We start from the raw sequence: 27,718 nt of genomic DNA, 5'->3' as shown, positions 1-27,718 counted from the left end.
CAACCCATACGGGTTCGTCAGTGAGCCAACGGAGGGGGAGGGCCGTATGCCTAATCATTGATATGGATGGTGGCAGTGAACTGTGTCAATAAATCACGGCCCCACAGGTTGAGGTGGACGGGGAGAATGATAGGCCGGATACGGGCGCGGCGGATGCCTTGGGGCGCCCTAACCTCCAACCATCGGGCACTTCGTTGTGAGTCCTGTGCCCCGCCCACACCCCAAACTGCCGGAGCCTGCTCTGTGGGCCAATGGGCGGGCCACTGCGCAGCGGCAATGACGGTAATGTCTGCCCCAGAGTCGATAACACCCTCGAACGGCTGATCGTTGAGGCAGTAAATGCGTTTGGGTTGGGGTGCTCCAATGTCTTTAACAACTGCTGCCACTTGTGGGTGAATAGTGCGCTGGTCGGTGGACCCGAAGCCTCCGGTTCGGGGAACGTTTCTTCCCCCTGCCGGAAGGGAGTAGGGCACAAGTATGAGTTGCGCCCAGGCATCTCCCTGAAACAGCCGTTTCGGGAGATGACTCCACAGTTGAACATGGATAATTCCACCATAGTCCGAATCCACCACCCCAGGCACCACAAACAGGCCCTGCTTGCTGGCGGACGAGCGGGGTAGGACAAGGCCCACCATGCCCTCCGGCAGCGGGCCCTGAATCTGGGACGGCATGAGGAGGACCTCCCCGGGGAGAGTGATATCCATATTTTCCTGATTAACAAGGTCAATCCCCGCACTGCCCCTTGTGGCGGCGGGGGCGTCGTGCACGGAGAGGGGCGCGGCCTTGGGTCTCGGGCTGGTCGCAGGCCCGCCTACTAGTTTCCCGGGGGGTTGTCTCGGTTAGCAGCCAAGACCCGGCTGTCACCCCCGGCCAAGCGACACTGCGCAGCCCAATGGTAGCCCTTTTTGCATTTCGGACACAGCGTGCGGGGCCTCTGGTCTGTCCGGGGCTTGGGTTTGTTTTTACACATGCCCCCCGCAGGGGCCCGACACTCCCGCCAAAAATGTCCGGGCTTCTGGCAGTTAAAGCAGTTCCCCTGAGGCTTCTGCCCCTTGTGCAGGGCAGCTGCCAGCAGGGCCATCTGATGGGTCTGAGTGCCTACGTCAGCACACGCCTGCAGCAATTCTGCCAGGGTATACCCGGGGCGCCCGACCACTGCCTGCATGGCACGGCGGCAGTCTGCATTGGCATTTTCGTAAGCCAATTTTATCATTAGTTCAGTCTGGGCTTGCGGGTTATCAATCTGCCTCTGGACTGCCTCTTGGAGGCGGTCAATAAACTGGTGGAATGGTTCGGTGGCACCCTGCCGAGTAACCGCAAAGGACTTAGAGGACTCGCCTGCAGCGGGGACCCTGCGGAACGCGCGACGGACACACTGGCCAATGATGGGAAAAGCTACCCGGGGCGTGCCCGCCGCCTGCTCGGGGATGCTCGAAAACTGCCCTGTGCCATATAACTGCTCAGCAAGATAAGCCCCCCCACCTTGCGCTGCTGCTGCAAGCGCCTCTCGCTGGTACTCGCTATCCCACACAACGTATTGCGCGGGAGACAGCACCATGCGACACATGTCTTTCCAATCTTGGGGGAGCAAGAAGTAACCGTTTGACACACCTTCCAAGATCCCCAGGGTGAAAGTGGACCGCACCCCGGTCTCACGAACTGCCTTGCGGAGCTCGCGCAGAACTGAGTAGGGGAGAGCCTCCCAGTCCACTATCTGCCCCCCATTTCCATTATCCCGCCAAGAGACGGGAAACGCCTCGAACCCACACTTGGATTCCTCATCGGTCAAGAGACCGGCCTCACGCGCTTGCCGCACCGCCGCGGCGACAGCGCCCCCCTGCCCGACCGGTAGGCAGGGGGGCGCCGCCACGGGCGGCGGCGCAGGGAGGGTCAGCTGTGGGCAGGAGGGGGGTGGCCCATCACCTGGGGGCAAAAGGGGGACCGGCTTGGGGCTGTTGGGGCCGATCCCCTCCAGTGCCTCCTTACAACGCTGCCAGAGCAGCAGGCACTGAACTGGGGCACGGGGTTTACTATACAAGGTGATCCCAATCTGTATCCAATCAAAAAGCTGCAATGACCCGCAGTCTGGATACCAGGGGCACTGGCGATCTATTTCCCTTAGGAGGTCCTCAATATGAGCGACCGGGACAGCGACACATGATCGCTGTCGTATAATCTCTTGTAACTCTCTTGCGTGCTCCTTCTGGGCACTGGAAAGTTTCCCCCCCATACTCACGAATAAGGGGCGGCAAACAGCCGCGGGCGCGCTCGGCGTATCCAGCCGGTGAGTAGAGGGGTATCACGTCGGGGTCACCAGCTGTGGTGACGACGCAGGAAAGGAAACAGAACGCCAGGTTTGTTGGTAGCCAGAGAGCTTTACAAGCCTCTTGCAAAAAGCCTCCCAGGAAAACTTTTCCTGGGGTTTTTATTTCTCTCCTTACTTTGTTTACAACTCTTCTTAGTGGTTACATTCTTGCGCATAGAAGAGCCAGGCAGTATACATGCACATAAGATAACGAACCCATCTCTTGAGCGCGTGAACACCAGCTGCGAGGGTACAATCAAATCAGCCAAATAAGTTTCCCAAACACAAACGCTGGATTGAAGGTCACTCCTGCCTCGTAGCCATGGGAGCAGTTTGCCGCGCCTGTGGACTGGCGATTCGGGAGCTATGCATCCCTACAATGATTAACAACAGTTAACGACAAGACCAAAAGACCATTCTGAAGGTGTATTATAGTGACCTTGTAGAATCATGCACAGTGGAAGTGTTCTATCATGTTTGCATTAGAGAGTATAACAACACTGAATTGGGAATGATCAGTACTTGAATATAAACTGAACAAAAACTAACACTGAATGGGGCTAAGAACGCATGTCTCTTAATGTGAAGAGTATGGGGTTTCCGATATTGTGAATCTTTTATGTGGCCTCCATTTTAATGCAGTGTACAGTAGATAGATGCCTGTTTGGCCATGTAGCTGTGTAAGAATATTCTTTTGTTCCTGACATAGTAACTGGATTTTAGATCAATTCTGGACCAATGTTGGAAGTTGGCTGTCAACTTCCATTAGTTTAATCTAAATAATAAAACCAGTAGACACTTGGAACAGTACAAGCAGATATAAATGAAATTGTCACCCTTTGCCCTTCATTTTTCAGATCTAATACAAAGCTCTTAGTTCTTGTATTTATGTTTATTGATATTGATGGATGTAATTAGTTTTGATGTAGCAAAAACTGATTTTGCTTTATTGGATGCTAAATTCATGAGTGGCCAAAATTTTGCAGCAAAGTTAATCGTCCTATTATTCATCATATCACTGTAGTAATTAAAAGTAAAAGCCTTGGGCAGTATACAGGCTGAAGTCAGCTATTTATGCATAGAACAGGGCCAAGCAACTGGAATTCAAGCTTCCCTACACCATTCGCTGGAATTAGAGATCCCATAGCAGCTCAGACATGACTTGGAATGACCACCTCTAGTCATGAAAGAGGGAAGTTTAGTCTCTATGCCGCTTCAGTACTTAGCTTTTTTGTCAAGGCTATCAACAAGTGTGGCACCTGGAGAAAAGATCATAATCCCTAATGTCAAATCACTACACCCAAATTCTACTTTATTCATTTTTTCTTCTTTGTCTGTCTCAGTATCTAAAATTAAAATAGAACATATGTAAGCACTGATGTCTCCATTTAGGTATAGAGATAGAATTTCCATATTATTGTGCATAAAACTAAGCACAAGCTGAATTTCTTCTGCAATACATAGATAAAGCTAACTAACTAAAAATAACAGGAAAGGAAAAGGAAAGATCTGAAATAGGGATTGTATTTTGTTGTTCACCTTCCTCAATAATAGATATCTATAACTTCATTTAGCAAATGATGACCAAATGTTTTTTAACCTGAATCAGACCATTTCTGAAATAGTGTAGGTTTTAGTTTAATAGTGACATTTCAACAGAATCGCTGGAGAAGAGTGCATTTATCAAAGGACAAAATATTTTTAACTACACTCAATTGTGTATGTAATAAATCTAATTACCTTTGTGAGTTGAATATATTTCAAGGGTTTTTGTGTTCTCGTTCTCTGAATGCTGTCATAAAAAAAACAGCAACTCATAGAACCAATATATTTTAAAAGATCTACAATATCACAGTCTGCTGATTGTTGTGTCAAAGTGTCTGTTGCTCAAATATATGTGCACAGTATTTTTAATACATATTTGTATATTCCTACTTTGGCATCCTTCTATAATGTGTATTGTCTATATTATTGCCCTCAAAGTAAATCTATTTATTATAGTGAGATACCACTAAGTGTTCTGGTCTGTTTTTACAGAAGCCGGTGGTAAGAAGCTGCGGAGCACTGTCCAAAGAAGCACAGAGACTGGGCTGGCTGTGGAAATGAGAAACTGGATGACACGTCAGGCCAGCCGGGAATCTACAGATGGCAGCATGAACAGCTACAGTTCTGAGGGAAAGTGAGTAAGATTGACTGGTTATGATATTCTTGTCTTAGGTTTCTCCACTAAACTAGTCCTATAAAAAAACAGGAGCTGAATCCTAAAGTCCATACTCAGGGCAGAACTCCCATTTAAATCAATTTGCTTGAGGGAAGTTTTCTGAGTAAAAACAATGTCTAAAATGTTCTTCTATGATCTGTATATGGAGGGATCGCCTACTGCCTATGTTGCAGTTGTTAGTGTCACTTTGCAGCACCATCACTAAGACCTGCAGAGAGTTCTCAGTGGGTCTAGGATCTGAGTGTATAGGTTGGGAGGAATACAGATGTGTGTACTAAGTGCATCGTACCTCTTGTAACCTGGTGGAGAATCTGCCATCAGGAGTCTTTCTACTCTGTGAAACCTACTTCAGGCAGAGGACCTCTAGCACATCTTCCATGATCCACAAATTCTATAATCAGAACCTACTTCTTTTTCCAAATACCCCTGCCTATACTGACACAACCTGTTAGAAAGTCGTCAAGGTGACCCTTTGTGTGTTTTTGCATGGGCAAGAGTAAAGATTTGGCCCTATGTTTTTAACTTCCTACACTTTGCTTTTTCAAGAGGGCCCAAGTTAAATAATTCTTTAAATAAAATCTGCACAAATAGTTTACACAAATGTCTCACAAAGTATGGTTTATACAAATGTGGTATACTCTGCCCGGCAATATACTCTACAGAGCTTGGTGTATCAAAGTACATAATTTTTATGTGGCTAGAGCCGTGAAAATAATTTGTAATGAATAATTAATTTGACCTGTTTTTCCTCTGTTTTCTGTTCATAAATCATCCACAGGAAAGATTGTGTCAAAAGTATTCGTTATTAACTAGATAATTTCTGTGACTAATTTTTGGTCTGTAGTTGTTCACAGGCAAATTTTAGTATATGAAATTTGAGTTCTTTTGTTTAATTATATAAGCCTTATGGTGCATTTCTCTTTCCTGATTAGATAAGAAGAGTTTTCAGGTGCAAATACACATGCATGTGATTCTGAAAATTGTTTCCATGAATATTTGTACGCTCAATTAAAGTTCACTATTTCACCAAACATTTCTGCCATTACTGGCATTCATTTGCTTGAGTATTTGTAGAAAGCAAATACAGTCAAAGTGAGTTCACTTAAAAATGTAAACAAATATTTGCCAAAAACTTTACTTCAATGCGACTGCTCATGTGCTTCAGGTTAAATATGTGCTTAAGTACCTTGTGGAATCCAGGCCCTTATTAATAGCGCAGGAATTAACAATATCTTTGATGTAACAAAAAAGGAGCAAGATGGAGAAATGTCATAATGGAGGAGAGAACATGAGAATTAGATCATCCTAATCAACTGTGTACTGGAGCCTGAGTTGCCATTGGTTGAGGTTGTTAAAAAGAGCTTGCAAATGGTAATTTAAACTGTTCTGTTTCCTTTAGTCTGATTTTCCCAGGTGTGCGGTTGGCCTCTGACAGCCAGTTCAGTGATTTTCTAGATGGACTTGGCCCTGCCCAGCTAGTAGGACGCCAAACGCTGGCAACACCATCTATGGGTAAGAATTCATATCTTGCAGTTTCAGCATAATCTTTGGTTTCAGAGCAGCAGCCGTGTTAGTCTGTATCCGCAAAAAGAACAGGAGTACTTGTGGCACCTTAGAGACTAACAAATTTATTAGAGCATAAGCTTTCGGATAATATATGCATCCGAAGAAGTGGGCTGTAGCCCATGAAAGCTTATGCTCTAATAAATTTGTTAGTCTCTAAGGTGCCACAAGTACTCCTGTTCTTTTAGCATAATCTTTGTGATCTAGTAATTAAAAACCGTAATAGGAATCATGAGAGCTGAGTTCTAGTTCTGGCCATGCCATGGACTTGTTGTGTGATCTTGAACAAGTCACCAAGGGCCAAATTTTCAAAAGTGTCTTCTAACTATCACGACCTCATCTTCAGATGAAATTGGTTATTGTTGTTGATGCTCAACAGCTCTGAAATCAGGACCTAGGTGACTAAAGTTGCTTATTGAAATATTCAGACACTCAAAACTAGAGTAATCTCTCTGTACCTAAGTTTCCCATCTGTAAAATGGGGATAATATTACTTACCCACTGGTATGAGCAGCTGGAGATTGTCAAGTGAAAAGTGCTGTTTAAATACAAAAATTTGTAGTTATTGTTCATATAATCTTTAAATGTACAAACATCTTTTGATGCATATTTTTTTAAACTAGAAGCATGATGGAAATAGTTTGCAACAGCTTTATAAATATATTTTAATGGCTCTTTTAGTGACGCTTAGCTCACTGAAGTGTATGTAAAGGGGAAAAGAAATTTAATTTAGATTAGGGGAGAGAAACCAAGATGAGAATATTATCTGTAGTGGGTTTTGTACTGTACAGGACCTCAAATAGCAGTGGGGAAAAATCTTTAAAAAGTATCTATTATAGTTAATTCCTTATTGACTTTGTTGGTGTTATGTGAAAGAAAGATGATGTCATACATTAATTCCATAACATGTCACTAGTTTATATATGATTGGATGTTCTTGAATTGCAATGTCTCAAAATTTTTCTCTCACAGGTGATATCCAGGTTGGAATGATGGACAAAAAAGGACAGTTGGAGGTAGAAATAATACGAGCCCGTGGCCTTGTTGTAAAACCAGGTTCAAAGACACTGCCAGGTAAGAAAAGAAGAACCTATTTATGTGAATAGGAATACCTTGCTAACACACTAAGTTCTGTCTACAGAAAAATTTCTGAGGCTTCACTGTTCAAGTTGAGTGAAATCTATTAACAAATAGCTAATAGCAGTGGGTTCTTCTTCGAGTGCTTGCTCATATCCATTCCATTAGGTGTGTGCGCGCCGCGTGCACGATCGTCGGAAGATTTTCTACCCTAGCAACACCGGCGGGTCGGCTGTGGAGCCCCCTAGAGTGGCGCCTTCATGGCGCTGAATATACACCCCAGCCGACCCGGCGCCCCCTCAGTTCCTTCTTACTGCCCCTGACGGTCGTTGGAACTGTGGAGCGCGGCATAGCTGTTCTCCACTCTCCCTAGCTTAGTTAGTTATTCGCAGTTATAGTTATAGTTATAGTTCTGGTGTTTATAGTTAAATAGTTGAATAGTTTTTAAAAGTTGTTCTAGTTGTTCTAGTAGTTCAGGGGATTAAGGGGGTCGTCTCCCCCTTTCTCCCCCGGCCGCGGGGCCGGGCTCATGCCCAACGCTCCCGGCTTCAAGCAGTGCGCCTCCTGCGCTAAGCCTATGCCCACGAGCGACCCACACGACTCCTGTCTGAAGTGCCTGGGAGAGTCCCATCAAACAGATAAGTCCAAGATCTGTAAGGCCTTCAGACCAAGGACCAAGAAGGAGCGGGACTTTCGGCTCCGGCAACTCCTGATGGAGGCGGCACTTAGTCCGGACGCTCCCCCTACAAGTCAGGCCCCGGCACCTAGCGCCTCGGTGCGCAGTGCCCCGGCGGCACCGGCCATGCCGACCACGCGAATGGCGTCGGACAAGCCTCCCCGGCACCGGACCTCGTCGGCACCGCAAGCACAGCAAGTGCCTCGACGCCGGTCATTATCCCCGGGGCATAAAAAAGCCCATAAGACGGGGACCTCCGTGCCGAAGACGCCGGCTCCCCCAGTGCCGGGGATAGAGCCGAGTCCGCCGGTGGAGCACCGAAAACAGGTGCCTCCAGCACTGTCGACTCCGGCGCCGAGGCCGTTGAGTCCGGTGCAGATAGCGTCTCCACCGAGACCGGTGGTGATACAGTGCCTCCCGTCGACTCCAGAGACCTTCGCGGCGGCGAGAGACTTAATAGCTCTCACGGAGCCGGCACCGCCTCAACCACCGGCACCGACGGCACCGTTGACTCGCCCGGTCCAGTCGAGGGGGAAACCTGCCTTGATGCGCCCTCCATCGCAAGGGCTGGACCCTCGGCACTGGTCCAGGTCCCGAAGCAGGTCCCCACGCCGCTCGCAGTCCCGGCGCCGAATATCACCTCGGCACCGGTCGTACTCGCGGCCAAGATCTTCGTCGCGGCACCGCTCTACGTCTCGGCACCGCTATGATCGTCGGCACCGATCAACGTCGAGACGTAGTTCTCGGCACCGCTACGGTCGACGCTCGACGTCGAGAGGCCGCTCCCGGCACCGGGCATACTCCAGGTCCTCGTCGAGGTCCAGATCCGGCTCCCGGCACCGACGAGGTCATCGGCACCGATCGCGGTCCCGGCACCGTTCGCCGGCACCGCGTAGAGATAGATCATCTCCGGACCGGCACCGTGCGGCACCGCAGCCCACGGGAATCGTTTCGACTCTCTCAGCACCGCCATGGCCATCGAGATCGGTGTCTCGCTCCTCGGAGGACCTATCGAGATCGGCATACCCCCCTCAAGGGCAAGCCGAGGAACAGGACTTGGGCCATTGGCAGGAGATAACAGAGGACCATTCTCATGGCCCATCTCACTGGTCGTTTTGGACCCCGTGGGCGTACCATCAGGAGCAAGGGGCTCCAATACCTTCGACCTCTCGCTCGGGTCACTCTGTTAGAAGGGCCCCGGAGTCCACCATCTCTCGGCCTCCGCCAGGGGGCATGGAGGCTTCCATGTCCGCACCACCTGACGCCCTGGACCCAAGCGCAGGTGATGCTCCGGCCCAGGAGCAGGTAGACCAGGACCTTCCCTTGGATCCTGTACCACCGGAGGCATCTTCCTCTTCCTCTCCGGATGAGGCAGTGGCGGGCACATCATGCACAGGTCCACCTCCAATAGATCTTCGGGCTCACCAGGATCTCCTGCGTAGGATGGCCCGTAATATGGACCTGCAGACGGAGGAGATAGTGGAGGTGCAGGACCCTATCGTGAATATCCTCGGAGCGGATGCCCCATCGAGGGTGGCGTTACCCCTGATCCACACGATACAAGCCAATGCAGCTACGATATGGCAAACTCCTGCCTCTATCCCACCCACAGCGAGAGGGGTGGAAAGGAAATACTTTGTTCCATCCAAAGACTACGGGTACTTGTATACCCACCCCCAACCGTGTTCACTGGTGGTGGCATCAGTGAACGCAAGGGAGCGCCACGGTCAGCAGGCTGCAGCGCCTAAATCGAAGGAGGCGAAGCGCCTCGATTTGTTTGGCCGTAAAGTTTACTCAGCCGGAGGACTGCAACTTAGAGCGGCGAACCAGCAGGGGCTCCTGAGCCGCTACAACTTTAACTCCTGGAACTCTATGGGGAAGTTCAAGGAGTTGGTTCCCCAAGAGTCCAGGGAGGAGTTTGGAGCCATGGTAGAGGAGGGTAAGAAGGTAGCTCGGACCTCCTTACAGGCCTCCTTAGACATAGCGGACTCTGCTGCGAGAACCCTGGCATCAGGTATCGCTATGCGGAGGATCTCCTGGCTCCAAGTTTCGGGTCTACCTCAGGAACTGCAGCAAACCCTGCAGGATCTGCCCTTCGAAGGACAAGGGTTGTTTTCAGAAAAGACGGACTCTCGCCTGCAGAGCCTCAAGGACTCCAGGACAATCATGCGTTCCCTGGGGATGCATGTTGCGGGCCCTCAGCGCAGGCCATTTAGGCCGCAGCCTCAGCGCTTCTACCCCCCCCGCCTCGTCAGAGACAGGACTCGGCCCGGAGGCGAGGGCGAGGTGGTAGAAGAAGGTGGACCGGCCCTCAACCCGGCCAGAACCAGGGGCCACCTAGACCACCTTCAGGCCCCAGGCAGAACTTTTGAAGGTGCGGTCGAGGACGGCGCCCCAGTCATCCCCCAGGATCCAGCCCCCTCCTTTCGAGATCGCCTTTCCCATTTCCACCGTGCTTGGTCCCTTATAACTTCGGACCGTTGGGTCCTTCGCACGGTGGACAGGGGATACGCTATCCAGTTTTCTTCAATCCCCCCCTCCTCCCCCCCTTCCCTGTCCCTCTTCAGGGACCCTTCTCACGAGCAACTTCTTATACAGGAAGTTTCTACGCTCCTTGCTATGGGGGCCATAGAGGAGGTTCCAGTGGAGTTAAAGGGCAGGGGATTTTATTCCCGGTACTTCCTCATTCCCAAGTCCAAAGGAGGTCTGCGACCCATCTTGGACTTGCGCGGACTCAACAAATTCATAGTAAAGTTGAAGTTCCGCATGGTCTCTTTGGGGGCCATTATCCCTTCCCTCGATCCTGGAGACTGGTTCGCCGCCCTCGACATGAAAGACGCATACTTTCACGTCGCAATTTACCCACCTCACAGACGCTTCCTGCGATTCGTGGTGAACGCGGTGCACTACCAATTTGCAGTCCTTCCCTTCGGCCTATCCTCGGCCCCAAGAGTGTTCACGAAATGTATGGCTGTCGTGGCAGCGTACCTTCGTCGGCAAGGGATACAGGTGTTCCCGTACCTAGACGACTGGCTGGTACGCGGTCGCACCAAAGAGCAAGTTCAAGCTCACGTCCACATAATAGTGCACACATTCAACGAGTTGGGCATCCTACTCAACAAGGACAAATCCACTCTAGAACCTACCCAGAGAATAGAATTCATCGGCGCAGTTCTAGACTCCAGACGTGCACAAGCCATCCTGCCAGACAACCGCTTTGGCACCATCACGAGCCTCATTCAAGGGCTCCAGGCCTTCCCAACTACCACGGTGAGGTCGTGCCTTACCCTGCTGGGTCACATGGCTTCCTGCACGTACGTAACCAGGCATGCCAGACTTCGGCTTCGCCCACTCCAGACCTGGGTGTCATCAATATACCGCCCACATCGGGACAGCCTGAACATGGTGGTCACGGTCCCGAACTCGGTCCTGACCTCCCTCACCTGGTGGCTAGATCACAATGTGGTCTGCGAGGGGATGCCATTTCACGCCCCACAACCCTCTCTGCACCTGGTCACAGACGCTTCATCTCTGGGTTGGGGCGCCCATCTCAACGAACACCATACCCAGGGCCTGTGGACTGCACCCCAGCTAGCCCTGCACATCAATGTTCGGGAACTGATGGCGGTGCGCCTGGCGTGCCAGGCATTTCTCAATCTCCTACGTGGCCGCTGTGTGTTAGTTCTCATCGACAACACCACGGCCATGTTTTACATCAACAAGCAAGGAGGAGCACGTTCGTCAATTCTGTGCCAAGAGGCCATTCGCCTGTGGGACTTCTGCATCGCTCACTCAATCCATCTCACGGCATCGTTCCTCCCTGGAGTCCAGAACACTTTAGCGGACCGACTCAGCAGGTCCTTCCAAACGCACGAGTGGTCTATCCGTCCGGACATCATACATTCCGTCTTCCAGAAGTGGGGGTTTCCCCAGATAGACCTGTTTGCATCTCGAGACAACAGGAAGTGCCACGTGTTCTGCTCCCTGCAAGGTCGAGCTCCGGGCTCCCTCTCGGATGCGTTTCTCCTTCCCTGGAAAGATCACCTGTTTTATGCCTTTCCTCCGTTTCCTCTGGTCCACAAGGTACTGCTCAAATTGCGCAGAGACCAGGCACGGGTAATTCTGGTCGCTCCAGCGTGGCTGAGACAACATTGGTACACCACACTGTTGGAACTCTCGGTTCAGACACCGATCCCGCTTCCATTATGTCCGGATCTCATCTCTCAGGACCACGGCCGGCTGCGTCACCCCGACCTACAATCACTCCACCTCACGGCGTGGCTGCTCCATGGTTCACCCAGGCAGAGCAGCAGTGCTCGCACTCTGTCCAACAGATTCTGCTGAGCAGTAGGAAGCCCTCAACACGGACCACGTACCTGGCCAAGTGGAAGCGGTTCTCCTGTTGGTGCGAACCACGAGCCACGCCCCCGTTGCAGGCACCTATTCCTCTCATTCTGGAATATCTCCTCGCCCTAAAACAGCAAGGGTTGGCGATATCTTCAGTTAGAGTCCACCTGGCCGCTATATCGGCCTTTCACCCAGGGGAACTCGCGTCCTCGGTATTCTCTAACCCGATGGTCATTAGATTCCTCAAGGGCTTAGACCGGATGTACCCACAACAACGTCAGCCCGTTCCGACGTGGGACCTCAACCTGGTTCTCTCCAAGCTCACAGGTCCCCCATTCGAGCCACTGGCCACCTGTTCACTTCTGTACCTATCCTGGAAGACAGCCTTCCTCGTAGCCATCACCTCAGCAAGGCGCGTTTCTGAACTCAGGGCGCTTACATCTGAGCCCCCTTACACAGTTTTTCATAAGGATAAAGTGCAGCTTCGTCCACATCCTGCCTTTCTCCCTAAGGTGGTTTCTCCTTTTCATATCAACCAGGATATATTTCTCCCGGTTTTTCATCCTAAACCACATGCCACTCGCCAGGATCAACGTTTGCATTCCCTGGACGTACGCAGGGCCCTGGCCTTCTATATTGACCGCACAAAGCACTTTAGAAAGACGACGCAGCTCTTCGTTGCAGTGGCCGACCGAATGAAAGGCTCACCGGTCTCCTCACAACGCTTATCCTCCTGGATTACGTCTTGCATCCGGACTTGCTATGACCTGGCAGGTGTCTCAGCACCGCACCTCACCGCTCACTCCACGAGGGCCCAAGCTTCCTCGACTGCTTTCCTGGCACATGTTCCGATCCAGGACATTTGTAGAGCGGCGGTTTGGTCATCAGTCCACACATTTACAGCTCACTATGCACTAGTGCAGCAGTCCAGAGACGATGCTGCTTTCGGATCAGCGGTTTTGCACACAGCAATGTCTCACTCCGACCCCTCCACCTAAGTTGGGCTTGGGAGTCACCTAATGGAATGGATATGAGCAAGCACTCGAAGAAGAAAAGACGGTTACTCACCGTTGTAACTGTTGTTCTTCGAGATGTGTTGCTCATATCCATTCCAAAGCCGCCCCCCGTCCCCACTGTCGGAGTAGCCGGCAAGAAGGAACTGAGGGGGCGCCGGGTCGGCTGGGGTATATATTCAGCGCCATGAAGGCGCCACTCTAGGGGGCTCCACAGCCGACCCGCCGGTGTTGCTAGTGTAGAAAATCTTCCGACGATCGTGCACGCGGCGCGCACACACCTAATGGAATGGATATGAGCAACACATCTCGAAGAACAACAGTTACAACGGTGAGTAACCGTCTTTTATAGCATTCGTTGTACATTGCAAAGTAAAAATGTACTGACCTGATATGAAAACATACATGTACGTATAAAGATTTCATTTCAACCCCAACATCAGGAGAAAATGTTAACAGCAAATGTCTTTGGTGATGCTGTGCTCTGGGCTCCCATTAAAAGACTACAGCTATTTTAATAACAGCAAATGCCTCCTTGGCTGTAGGGAAGGGAAAGGAAGCATGTGTTGAAGATGTGACTTAAGTAAATTTAAGGGAGAGGAGGAAGTTAACAAAATGCTTGGAATAGATACATAACTTAGAAAGCAGACAGATACCTGATGTTTCTTTTCTTTTCTTTTTACAATATATTGTCCTACTATGTTAGTATACAGTGAGGAATAAGGGGACAATACAGTGACATGTTTAGCATGTTTTCTTCTGTCAAAATAGAAATCAGTTTAGAATCTTTCTCTCCACAGCTTTTTGTCTTGCAGATTATTTGAAAGCATAAACTACTTGAGGCTTGATCCAAAGCCCATTGAAGTCTGTGTCCTTTACTTACTTAATGGGCTTTGGATCAGTTTTGTGGCACATACTGTTCATTGAAGAAATGTTTGATTTTTTTCAGTTAAAAAACTGAATTGATTCATAAAGTAGACAGTACCAAAAGAGAGAGACATATAGAGAAGGTTTGAATTCTGATAGACATGAATATGTTACATAAGGATAAAGGTTCATAGTTACTGAATACTGTATTCAAGCACTTGTTTAATTAAGGTATTTATCTACTAAATGACAGGACTCAGCGAATGGCGATAGAACATTGCAGCTAGTTTGCAAAATCTGGATTAGCCTTTCACTTACTCTTCTTCATTTCTTCCCCTCTAAGCACCATATGTAAAGGTGTATCTATTAGAAAATGGAGCCTGCATAGCCAAAAAGAAAACAAAGGTAGCAAGAAAAACGCTTGAACCTCTTTATCAGCAACTTTTGTCATTTGAAGACAGTCCCCAAGGAAAAGTTTTACAGGTAATTTACATCAATATTCTTGTCTATCTGAAAATGTTTCATTTGTACAATTCTCACTGAATGAGCCCAAGACTTCCTTCCACGCCTCGTTCTACAAGTCCTGTTATTTCAAAGCCTTGCTGAGCAGATGGCTACCATAGCAATGACTTTTGCTCTATTGATGATTAGCCAGTAAGAGGTGCTGCATGAACATTGATCAGGACACACAGGCAAATGAGAACAGGCATAGGGATGGATTTAATTGTAAGGCCACAACTTTATTAAACTTTAATACCCAGGTGGGGTGTTATCTGCCCCATCTCCCTGTACTAGGCCTTTAACTGGGTCCAGTGTGGGGTTTACAGGGCTCCTATCAGATATTCCTTAACACAGGGTAGACTTTGCACCGCTTACCCCAATGATTCAGCTCACTTTGCTGAATCATCTCACCCTCCCCTCTTGTAAAGGGGACAGAAGGTACCAAAAAGGGACCTTGGTCTGTAAAGTCTTCCGGTCTCCCCTTTTCCCGTAGGTCTGAGATCCACCAACGAAATCCTCGTTCTCTGATTTCTGGTCATTGGCCCTTTTGGCCTTTTATCTGCACTGTACAGTGGTTGCAAGTTGTGATGAACTAAACATTCATGCAAATTTCTAACTCCTGTTCCTGTGTAACCTGTGTCTCCATGATGCTACGAGGAAAGTGAAAAAACCTAATAAGCCTCAGCCAGTTTGACACAGACAGGGGAAAAAATCCTTCCTGACCTCTGAAACAGTTCCATGGCATCCTAGAAACACACTTCCTATATTATATAACTACTGGGAGGGCAGGTGGGCTCAGCTAAAATGGAGCAAGAGGCTCAAGAAACCCTGGACCCTTGTTGAGATTAATGATTGTAGGGAGCAAGGAGCCAGTCTACTCCCATCTCCCTCTGGCTGGGCAGTAGGTGGTGGAGTGCTCAGGGAGAGGAGGGGTCTAGCTCTCGGTATATTCCCCCTTCCATTCCAAAGCTGTCCAGCACTTTGTGGATTCAGCCACCCATTAAACTGTGTGTGTGGCATTAGTACAAGCATATTTTGGATGTATTTGGATGATAAACGGTCTCCATTTCACACTGGGTCTCAATCTTTTAGTTCTTATTTAACATGATTACATAAGTTTACAGCCCAGAGCACTTCTATGGCTGCACCACTATAGCAGAACCAGGGCTAGACCATGCCAAAAGTCCAACAGACCATCTTTCTTTAGGGTTGTTGTTTGTGAATAGGTAACTGGTTACATCTGAAGAATTGGTTGCATCAGATCACAGCTTTCATATTTGTTGCTGAAACATCTCTATGTTTTGTTTCCTTTACCAACAGATAATTGTTTGGGGAGACTATGGACGTATGGATCACAAATCTTTTATGGGAGTGGCACAGATACTTTTAGATGAACTGGACTTGTCAAATATGGTGATTGGATGGTTCAAACTTTTCCCCCCTTCCTCCTTAGTAGATCCAACTTTGGCTCCTCTGACTAGAAGAGCTTCCCAGTCATCTCTTGAAAGTTCAACAGGACCTTCTTATGCTCGCTCATAGCAGCTGTGAAACTGTTGTCATAGCAACCAGCGTTACAAAAAAAAATTACAGGTCGCAAACCCTGGTAACACTGCATGCTTAATGTTGTGTCTTCTGAGCCTGTTTCTAGGGCTACCAAGCGATCCTGTGTTCTCAGAGGAAGTTGCACACATTGTGCACTAAGGAAGGCCCTCAGGTGAAAGAGTGGAGCTGTAAAGAACTAACAGGTTTGGAGTTCAGTGACACTTAAATTTTGGTCCAATCTGAAGCCATGGATTAAACTAAAAGAATCAATGTGTTTCATGCAACAAAAGTCCTTTTCAATGGCATATCTATTTTGTTGCTCCCTTTTAACTGCCCCCCCCCAAGCCTGGTTATGCCACAGAAATGGAGCTACACCCCTTCCCCATGAAGCCATGTTACAAGTGAGTGGAATAGTAGATGTCAGAAGAACAACAGAAGAATGTAAGACCATCGAAAAAGAAAAGTCAGCTGTCATATGGAACAAAGACCAGAGAAAACTCTTCGTACTAGAATGTTTTAAAAGTTATAGTGGCAGGCTTCATAACTCCAGCCATCGCTACAGTGAAACCCCAGATATGATGGACTCTCTGAAAAATAAAATTCTTTGGATATACTGTACTGTATGAAATTAAAGAAACTTTTTTGCATGGACACAGATTTAGCTGAACACTTAAATTATTTTCTTGGGGCTGCAACTTGCAAAAAAAGAATAAATCAGCCATTTTCAACAATTTATATTATTTTTAAAAGTAAATTTCACTAGTGCATGGTTTTAAAGGGGAGAGAATGCAACAGGGTGATACAACGACACCATGTTTATCATTCTTTAAACCAATCATGATCTGTGTTTTTGCAGACATATATTAAAAATAAAAGATGATAATTTCTAGCTAATATTTAAAATTCTGTTTATGTGACAAGAAATAAGTGTAATATATTAAATTTATTTAAATGTAAAAGGTACAAGCCTTGTAAAGTTCAACATTATGTGCAAATTGTACACTTCTTCCTCCTTTCTCTCTCTTCTGAATCTTCCTTTGACTCTTTTTCCCCCTCTTATTTTCCAGGATGATCCATTATATCCTAAAACTGCTACCTTTTGACTTATTACTTTCTTATGCCCCATATTTGGTTCAGGGTTGCAGATTGTTTTGCATTTCTGAATTCTTGGACAAAAATATTGTTTAAGAGCTTACTTTTTTCAAGCATGTTGAAAAGGATTTTGCAACATGGCTTGGGAGTTCGTTAAAGTAATTCAGCATGTATTTGATAAAGAAGATATTTGAACTTTTTGCAATTAATTGTACAGTGCATGGTAACTTATTTTCATTTTTTTCTCACCTTCAAATTAAATTCTGCAGCAAAATACTGGAATCATGTGGCCATTGTAAGATGTCTTCAATAAATTTGTTTTCAGCACCAGCATCATTCATTCAAGGGTTGAACTATAATTTCTTGAAGGTTTTGGAGAGAGAAAAAAAATGAACCAAATGTTTGATTTTTAGGAACTAAATTTCAGCGGTTTCATTTGCACTGAGCCAAACAAATTGCTACATATTTGGAGTCATGATAACCAACAAAGGTTATTAATTCTTCATAATTCTTCTGCTGTAAAGTTCAGTTTTTCATGTTCTATATTTGTGATGGCAACAATGTAATTAGTGAACATCGGTCTGCCATAAAAATGTCACTTTGATTTGTAATTGCCTTAAAGAAAGTAGAACAGTTATTTGACACCATCACCACAAGCCTAATGCAAAGTCAACAGATTATAAAATACCTGTCTCCATGTAGTAGGCATTTACTACCATTGGGTGGTGCTGCAAGTCTAGATTGCTCATTCATTTCTCATATTTAAAGGGAAGGTAACTGGCTAATATTTAATGATAAACTTTCTCTCTCTTTCTGGGTCTTTATATGCCTTTAATACATAATTATTGTTTAATGGTGAAAACTTGCAATAATTTTAGAAATACACATTGCATTTAACTTTAAATTAAGGCCATGCACACAGAATTATTCTGATTTTCTTTGAAAAGCTATTAATGGTGCCCATCAGAAAACTGTCCATGTTTCATAAAAGTAACAGTATCACTTTATATGCCTTTTCCTTTATGTGGTGCAATATGATACACATCAAGACTATGTCTTGTCATTCTGAGATTATATGATGGAGGAATGTTAAGTTAATGAACAGACCGGTAAAACTATGTTTATTGAAATAATTTAGACACCTGTGTATCAGCAACAAATAAATGCTAAAGACATACAGTCTACAATATCCCCCAGAATTAAAAAAAAGTACAAAACTGTTTTCCTAATACTATCAGATGCAGTCACACATTCTTTTATGCATATTCCTCTATAAATTATTTCTAATTTTGAAAAGGAGGACATGACCATATGGAAGGATTGTACATACTTGCATTATGCAGTATTTATTTTAAAATTTAATGTAATTTTTTTTAATTTTCACACATCTGCAACTCTACTTATGATTTAGTCATGTAAATAGCACTATTCCAGTGATCACTGCTGTCTTGTACATAGTACGTTTTAAAAGTTAAAGGGAATTATAGTTGGGAAAAAGGGGCAGATTAGGCCTGTAATGAACACCAACTAATGTAAATCAAATTCATTCTGGTGATGGTATTTAACACTTTAAATAAAACATTTTCTTTACAGAATTGGTACGTGATGCTTTGTTTCTTTCCTAAGTGGAATGACTTGCACCGTTCTTTAAAAGAAGTTGTGATCTTCATACAGCATCACACAGGAAAACAAAAGAATAATGTAGCTTTTATTTTCAGAACAACAATGATGTAAATGAAATACTATTCTTAATACTGCAGCAATATGGCAGCGCTCTTATTGCCAGAAATAGAGGTTTTCTTCAGTCATTGTACTGTAATATTACACTGTCAAAAATTAAACTTCTAAGGACAACATTCTGCTCCACTCCTAAATGCAGGAGAAAACCAGCCCTGTTTTGCAGTATGGGATGAGGCAACACAGCCCCCACACACCCTCTGTGCCACATCACAGGCTCTGAGGGCATGGCTACACTTGCAGATGTAGAGCGCTGTAAGTTAAATCAGCCCTAGGAGAGTGCAGTAGGGAAAACCGTGTGTCCACACTGTCAGATTCAAGCGCACTGGCGTGGCCACATTAGCAGCTCTTGCAACGCCAAAGAGAGCAGTGCATTGTGATAGCTATCCCAGCATGCAAGTGGCTGCAATGTGCTTTTCAAATGGGGTGGGGTGGAGTGTGACAGGGAGTGTTTTCTGTGTATGTGGAGGGAGAGAGAGTGGGTTTTGGGAGGCTGAGAGCATGTCAGCATGCTGTCTTGTAAGTTTAGACAGCAGCAGACCCCCTCTCCCGCCCCCACCTCTCTCTCATATACACTCACAGCAGCAACATTCCACACTAATGGTTGCTTTGTCCCGGAGCAGATAAGCATGCCGGCTGTCAGAAACGGAGCTTTGAAAGGGGATATCCACATTCCTACAGCCGAGTTCAAAACAATGACAAGAGTGGCCACGTCACTTAAGGGGATTATGGGACATTTCTGGAGGCCAATCAAAGCGCAGTAATGCAACACCTCGTTCACACTGACGCTGGGGCGTTTCAGCCGAGGCGCAGCAAGCGCTATGTTTCTCGTGGAGGTGTTACCAGAAGCGCTCCAGCTGTAGAGTCCAGGCACTCTAAGTGCCTTGCCAGTGTGGACAGGTCAGGAGTTAGGGCGCCTGGAGCTGCTTTAATGCACTCTAACTTGCAATTAGCCCAACCCTGAGTGGCAGTGTGCAGCAGTTTGAGAAATGGGAGGAGAGTGTTGCCAGTGCTTCCTTAGCTATTTAGAGCTATTGGCCAAAATCCTCTGAAAAGGGGAAGCATAGAGTTGAGCTGGACAGTACTGCAGTCCTGAGCCTGCAGAAGCAACACTGGAGCAGCGCTGAGTGTGGTCTGGCTGGGGAGGGGAAGTCTCTTCCTGGATCCCTTTACAGAACCACAGTACAAAGGCTGTTTGTTCAGGCTTTGGCCAAAATCTGCTACTTTTCACTAATGAATGACTAAAGGGAGTCATTTTAGACTCAACATAGCAGTAAAGCATCTATCCAGCTTTCAGGTCATGAATGCCTAGCAAAGATTGTTTAGTAGGAACTGAATGATGTTGCACTTTACTGGGCACTACACTATGTAGGTATAAATACCAATGAAAGCTTTATGAATTTACACATTAGTTTCCAGGCTACATCTCTTGAAGTGTGAGCAATACATTCAGAATATATGTTGTTATCCCGGAGGGTGCTGGAAGCTGCCAGCAAGTGTGTGTGATTTATGGGCAATCACAGACCTTGCTGAAGCTGATGCGTGTGCTTGCCGCCCTTCATTCTGGCTAAAGGGAAAAAAAGCAATTAAGCTCCTTTATTAAGTAAGAAGGCTGAAATAATAGACGCCCAAATCAGAGGCTACATGGAAGGCCTGAGCAAGGACTAACTCGTGCATAAGAGGGGTTTCCCTGGGGACTGATTGCAATGCAGGGGGTTACGGCAGTCCTTGGCTCGCAGCTGTGTGTGTCTGTATCAGAAGCAGAATGCTAGGAAAAAGCAAGAGAAACACTGGTGAACGTGGCCCGGAGAGGAAGCCAGGAGAGAGTGCTTTTGGGCAGAGTGCTGGTGGGAAAGTCAGGCTTGGATTTGTGAGCGAATAAACTGCCTCCTGTTGTTTGTGCCTACGTTTTCGGGGAAACAGGAACTTATATGCATTCTTTTTAAATAAGCAGGACTGCACCATAGAACCACTTGACTGGCTTCAATTTCTCCACCTAACAGAAACAATTGCAAGGCCCTGAATATCGCCTAACCACTCAGACCAAAAGAGGCAACAATATGGAGCCACTTGTCTACATGCTGCATGGTCACAGGATTTGATTTTTTTGGGGGGTGTCTATTGGCTTGCTCTTTTCCTCAGTGGCCTTTCCCCTTCCCCTTCCCCTCCTCCATCTTACCATTAATTTCAAACAAAACAAAACCATATATCACCATCCTAATCCTAATAATCTAGCTAATGGGGTTGGCATGTGACGCTCTCTTACAAATACTGGGCCACCTGCCATGTGCGCTGCATAGTTAGGTTGTGTGCAAAGCACTTCGCAAATGGACAGTGCAATGTAAATGCTATGTCACATTAGTTATTCTATTACAAGTATGTGTACTACAGGTTTTCAAAGAATTTAAAAATTAAATCAGAGAAGCATGCTTTAAATGCATTCTTATAACAATCAGGACAATTAACTAGCATGAAAATGCTAAAGAATAGTACATCCCCCTGTGGACCAATGGAGCCCTACCATCGTCACCAAATCAGTCACAGAGTTGTTCACAATTGTATACTTTAAAATTAAGTTAAAATGCATTTTACAGAAGATAAATCATGTAACAGTGAAAGAGAATGAAGTTTAAATTGGCATAAAAGTAAGGAAAGCTTTAGATTTCCTAGCTTCCTTGGGAATTTCTGCAAATTCAGTTAACCACATAACTAGATACCAAGCACACACAAAAATCTCAGCGTGCTCATCCAATTGTGACCATCTTCCATGGCGTTTCCTTAGTGAGGATTTATAAACAGGCCTTCTTTAGGGGGAGATGGCTAAGGAAGGAAGAAGGTGCATATATTTTGCCATGCAAGAGATATCCCGCATTTAGTAACTATTAATAGAGTAAAGGAGCCATGATCCTGTCAGCAATTGCCTACATAGTTTAAACATCCTTCAGCTGAAGAAGGCCTATCTGAACTGCCTGCATCATTATTAACTTTGGCAACAACCAACTAGAAACCGATTGACTGAGGAGATAAGGGCCGGTGGCAATGCTACCATTGGGAATCACTGAACCACTGCCCCTCTCCCTGAGTCCAGCCACACACAGAAAAGGAAAGTAAAGCATGATAAAGTAAATGTACCTTCACTCAGCTCCATTAATTTACCCATGTAGAGTTTGCCGATGAAAGCTCTGTGCAAGTCAGTTGTGTCCTTATATGTATTTGGCATTTTACTAAGTTACAAAGACTTAGTAAACCATTGGACTTTAGGGAGGGCACCTGCAGCACTGTAAAAAGCCCTGTAACTGTAACAGAGGACTAAGGAGGGACAGTCAGAAGTGCCTGTCCTTAATAACAGCATCTGCAACTAAAGTTGGGTTATAGTGTTTGACTTAAAATTTCCTTAGCACTGCTACTGGTGATGTGCTGAGGATGAAATGGGTAGATGAAGGAGCCAGTGATACTAGGTTCAGCGTTACCCATTAGGATGACTCGCCAAGGAGGGTTAAACTTGGGGATGGCAGAAGCAGATTCATCTAAACGTCTTTTGGCAAATGCACAGGCACTTGCATGGCCTGGAAGAAATGATTCATTCAAATGCTTCTTCTTCTTCTTCAACACTTAGCCAGCCAGTTGGCTGTAGCGATCGTTCACCATTTGTTGCATTCCTGAGCAACAGCAAAGGTTTGCCGGCCTGAGAGTCCAACACTGGAACAAACTTGACGAACCCATGTAATGGGGGGGAGGGGGGGAGGTCTCCTCTGGGTCGCCTCCACCCCTCAGTTGGTGGAATTTTATCCTGGATGTTACAAGCCACCCGGATAACAGCGTTTGCTGGAACATCTTGTGGCATCCTTGCGACATGTCTGAAAAGTGTAAGGCACCGCCTGTGGACAATGGCCCCAGTAGTCTGCAAACCCGAATGACCATAAACATCTGCATTACAGATGAAGTCATTCCACTTTATGCCCAATAGATGACATTGCCATTTTGTGTGGAAAGCCTTCCAGCTTTGTCCAGTCTGCGCGGCATAGTGTCCCTGTTTTGTAGCCGTACAAAAGTATGGGAAGGACACAGCTTGAATAAATCCTGAACTTGGTTGTCATACTAAGATGATGTTGATTCCATATCCATTGTAAATGGCCCGTGGCAGATGCTGCGATGCCAATCTGATGGAGATTCTCCGTGTGAGAATTGGAGGAGCTGCTAAGTAGAGAACCCAGATAGCAAAAGCTGTAAACTGATTTGGCGGTTTCATTGTTAAAAGAGATTGGAGTCGCAGGTGGGCCTGGTCCTAGATTTTCCATTTTTGTCTTTGACCATGAAACATGGAGACCAATCTTAGCTGACTCCTTCTCCATATGCTGGAGTGCCTCAAGATACCTGTCGGGGCTCCGTACTAAAAGAACAACATCATCAGCATAGTCAAGGTCTGTGCATGAGAGATCACCAGTCTCAATGCCTATAGACCTGATGGAATGCTGCATTATGAAATCCATTGCCTGATAAAAGAGCTCAGGGGCCAAAACACAACTCTGTCTAATACCAGATAATGATTTAAAAGGCACTGCCATCCGGTTCCCCAGATGAACATGGGCAGTGTCACCTTAGTATAAATAATATTATTACTGATAATTGCTGTCTGCCTGCAATTTTTGTTGGGCAATTATCAGTAGTAGTATTATTTATACTAAGGTCACACCCAAATGGGCCACATACTGTACAAACACAGCCCTTGCCCCACCCTGAAGAGTTTATATTCTAACAGGCAGATTAAACTGTGGTGGGAAAATGCAAAATCATCAGGTTGACCACAGAGACACTCTTATTCATCCCTTATTTTGTTTCCAGATAATTAGGAATTTAGCTGCAAGATTCCTGTCACGAGGAAGAAAGGAGTCTTGCTGGTGAGTAAGGGTAGTTGCCATGAGAGAGTGCTTGCTCTTGCATGGCCCAGGCCACTAAGGGTACGTCTACACTGCAAAAAAAACTGCCACAGCAAGTCTCAAAGCCCAGGTCAACTGACTTGGGCTCGCAGAGCTTGCAAAATAACAGCAAAAACAGACCCACTCAGGCTGGAACTTGGGCTCTGAAACCCGGAGAGGTGGGATGGAGCTCAGAGCCCAATCTTCAGCCTGAGCTGTTTTATACTGCTATTTTTAGTGCCATGACATGAACCTGAAGCCTTGTCTACACTACTGGGGTAAGTCGATCTAAGTTACACTATTCCAGCTACGTGATTAATGTAGCTGGAGTCAACATAGCTTAGGTAGACTTATTTCTCCCATTGACTTACCTTACTCCTCTCATTCCAGTGGAGTACCGGAGTTGACAGGAGAATGCTCTGCGGTTGATTTAGCAGGTCTTCACTAGACTCGCTAAATTGACCCTCACTGCATCAATTGCAGCAGTGTCGATCCCTGGTAAGTGTAGACATACACTGAGTGTGTAGGTTAAGCCTTGCTGCTGATGGGGCTTTTTTGTTTGTTTTTTACAGAGCAAACATACCCCAAGGGTGCATGTTTGGAAGCAGATAGATTAAGAATCCTGGTGTTATTTTCAAGCAGGCTCTTTGTATGGCCAGCTATATGTTGGAAATTATTTTCTCTGCTGTACAGTTTGTGCAGGCTGTGCTCTTATTTCATATTGCCTTTACAATCACATTGTGAGCCCCCATGACCTCAAGGCTTGATCACTGTAATTTATTCTTGCTAGAACAAAGGCAAACTAAAAAGGTGGACAGAAAAGTTTCAGGCTGTTTTAAATAGACCAAGCCTAAGCAAATTACATAAAGAAGACTTACCACTAGAGCTTGACATTGAATTAGGAGATATTACAATCGAAGAGGTTGTCAAAGCCATTAGTAACCTCAAAAATGGGGAACTGGCTAGAGTGGAGAATATTGCTGGAGAGAGGCTTAAAGCAAGTGACACAATAGCCCTCCAGACTTTCCTTGTGTTTTTTAATAGAATATGTAATGAAGAATAGAACCCAATCCAGTGGAAGAAAGGCCTTATAGTAAAATTGCTGAAGAAGGCTGATCTTACCAACTGCAATAACTGGAGGGGAATCACATTACCCTCAGCATCTGGGACAATCATGTGTAAGTTTATCCTGGAACATAAGAAACAACTATAGCTCCCGCTTAGAGAGGAACAAGCAAGTTTTAAAAACCACCAGGCTCATATGTAGACCAAAGCTGAGTTCAGCACATTGCCTAATGAAAGAAAAGACCCTTGTTCAATAACAAAGGAAAGACAAAATATTATCCGTGTTCCAAAAGCAACCATCAAAGTAGACTAAGAAACACTAGACGACGTAAGTCATTTTACTTAGCTGGGGAATGAGCAGTGCAGTGACGGTGACTCCATGCTAGGTGTCAAGGAACGAATATCAAAAGCAGCGAACAATGTTCATAAACTTGAGAAAAGCATAATCAGCACTGCTACAAAAATGCAACACTGGTATCATGTCTGTCCTATGGAGCAGAGTCAGGGAAATCCAAAGCAGCAAGTGATAAGAAGACCAACTCTTTCCAAGGTAAATTCCTGTAGAAGATTTTCACAGTCCATTGGAAAGAGTTTGACAACATCAGAGATTCTATGTACGGCCCACCAACTTATAGCATCAAAAATAGTAAGAAAGCGACAATGGACCTATTTAGGACATGCTTTGAGGATGCCACCAACACAACTTCCATGTTAAGTGGTATCATGGACACCAAAAAGAGGGTGACCTACAGAAACACTATGTAGCACCATAGAGCAAGCAGCTAAATCCATCAACATGACACACCAAAGCATGAATAGACCTGCATAAGACCAAAATAAATGGTGGGAACTGATGGACCCCCCCTCTGTACCTGAGGGTGTGGGAGAATAAAGAGCAAAGAGAAGACGTTAAGCGGACTTCTTAATTGTTTGCATCATGTGCAGAAAGTAGCAACACTGGAATGAGCAGTTGTGATCATGTTCTGCCCACACTGTGGGCTAGTCACAAAGGGTTTTAAGTGTCTAACGCCCACTGTAGGTGCCCAAATCAAAAATTTAAATTCTCACCCCCCACACACATTCAGCTGCTGCCTAACCCTGTAAGCAGCTCAGTTTTTGCTCCTAAAGTCCCACAGGTGCCTACATTTCTGCTAGTGGTCATGCGCAAAGCTGCCTAAGTCCTGACCGTGCCAAGAAGCTTGTTGCCTAGACTCCGATGGGATCCTCAAACTAGTGCCGCCCCCACCCCACCCCCGACCTATCACACCTGCAGGGCCCAATCTAGTAGGCAGTCTCAGAGGCCACCTACTGGATCAAGTTGCACACAAAACACAGGAGGAGTTGGTCAGGGCCGGATTAACTCTCCTGTAGGGCCCAGGGCTATTAGATTGTGTGGAGCCTCTGTATACAAGTCTTTTTCCTAATTTAAAACAAAATTATCACAGTTATAGCATCGAGGCTATTAACGCTATACTAAACTTTCCTTTTAATTAACATAAAGCCTTTCTGTGGTTACATTTCAGTTTTAAAACATGTAGAATATAGTTAAGTTAATTCAAAACAGCCTACTTCTTATCTTAGAGCAGCTGTTATATTAGTTTCTTTCTGGGAGGGCGTTTGGGTGCAAGAGGGGCCCCCTCGGCCTCAGCCTGCAGCCCCCTCCTGCACTCCAAACCCATAATCCCTGGCCCCACCCGAGAGCCCAAACCCCCAGCCGGAGCCCTTAACCGCCCCTCCCCTTGCACCCCAACCCTCTTCCCCAGTCTGGAACCCTGCCCACTCCCTGAACCCCTCATTTATGGCCACATCCAGAGCCCACCCCTATCCCAGCCCAGAGCTCATACCCCCCCACACACACCCCAAACCCCTCATCCCTGAGCCCGCACCCCAGCCGGAGCCCTCACGACCCTCCCACACCCCAATCCCCTGCCCCAGCCTGGTGAAAGTGAGTAAGGGTGTGGGAAAGCAAGGGATGGGGGAAGGAAGCGAACAGGGGGGTGGGGCCTCAGAGAAGGGGCACGGCAGGGGCAGGGCTTCAAGGCAGGAGCGGGGCAGGTTTTGTGCGATTAGAAAGTTGGCAACCTTAGGTGCAATGGACAAACTCTTGGTTAGCAAGATGAAGGGGAGGAAAGGCCTTGGGAAGAAAGGCAGCTGTAAATCTTAGCGGGCTTAAGACGGGAACTAAGGGTCAACTGTCTCAAATTGGTTTGTGGCTGAAGGCAGTAATTGGCAACAACATCACTTGTTTGTTAAAGGGACTAAAACATGAGTTATGTATTTGAAGGTGTTGTCAAACCTATCTGGTGCACACCAGAATGAGACTGTTTACCGTAAGTATACTCATCACATGCTTATGAATACTTTGTTAGTGTATTGGGTGCAGTAGCTGCTTATTTTTAGGCTGTTTAGAACAATTTAATAAACTAGTCATTTGGCCTTTGGGTTTAATAAAGAAATGTATGTTTAAATTGGTGTCTGGTGGTTTCCCATATTAATAATTGCCAATATTAATAACAGTTCCAACAAGCATCTATCAAATGGGCCATTTATTTGAGTGTCTAACTTTGGCCACCCAGCTTTGATGATCAAAAGAACTGGTAAGTCGGGGTCCCGTGATTCTTGGGCCTATAATGTGCATGGTTGACCTACTATTTTGAACCTTTTTTAAAAAAAATGTGCTGTCCTTGTCTAACCCTCACATTCCATCCCCAGCAGTGAGGTGACAGTTACTATTCAGGTTGATCGTTCACAGAGTGGCATAATTAAGGACGGAGTTTTGTTTATGATATTAAAAAA

General features: G+C 46.2%; 1 protein-coding gene across 2 annotated transcripts in view; it reads left to right on the top strand.

Annotated features, from left to right (window-relative positions):
- The window catches only part of RIMS2 (regulating synaptic membrane exocytosis 2), a 788,551-nt gene extending 769,752 nt beyond the window's left edge, over positions 1-18,799 (top strand). For both annotated transcript variants that reach the window (XM_054018206.1, XM_054018205.1), the window contains 5 exons: positions 4,343-4,484; positions 5,926-6,038; positions 7,062-7,163; positions 14,413-14,552; positions 15,891-18,799. In XM_054018206.1, coding sequence (XP_053874181.1) covers positions 4,343-4,484; positions 5,926-6,038; positions 7,062-7,163; positions 14,413-14,552; positions 15,891-16,109 — 716 coding nt within the window. In that variant the 3' untranslated portion in view covers positions 16,110-18,799. The remainder of the gene's footprint in view (positions 1-4,342; positions 4,485-5,925; positions 6,039-7,061; positions 7,164-14,412; positions 14,553-15,890) is intronic.
- The last annotated feature ends 8,919 nt before the right edge of the window (positions 18,800-27,718 follow it).

The sequence above is a fragment of the Malaclemys terrapin genome, chromosome 2 (genome assembly GCF_027887155.1).
Source record: "Malaclemys terrapin pileata isolate rMalTer1 chromosome 2, rMalTer1.hap1, whole genome shotgun sequence".
Taxonomy (NCBI): Eukaryota; Metazoa; Chordata; order Testudines; family Emydidae; genus Malaclemys; species Malaclemys terrapin.
Note: the sequence above shows the minus strand (reverse complement) of the source record. Positions and strands in the feature narration are given on the sequence as shown.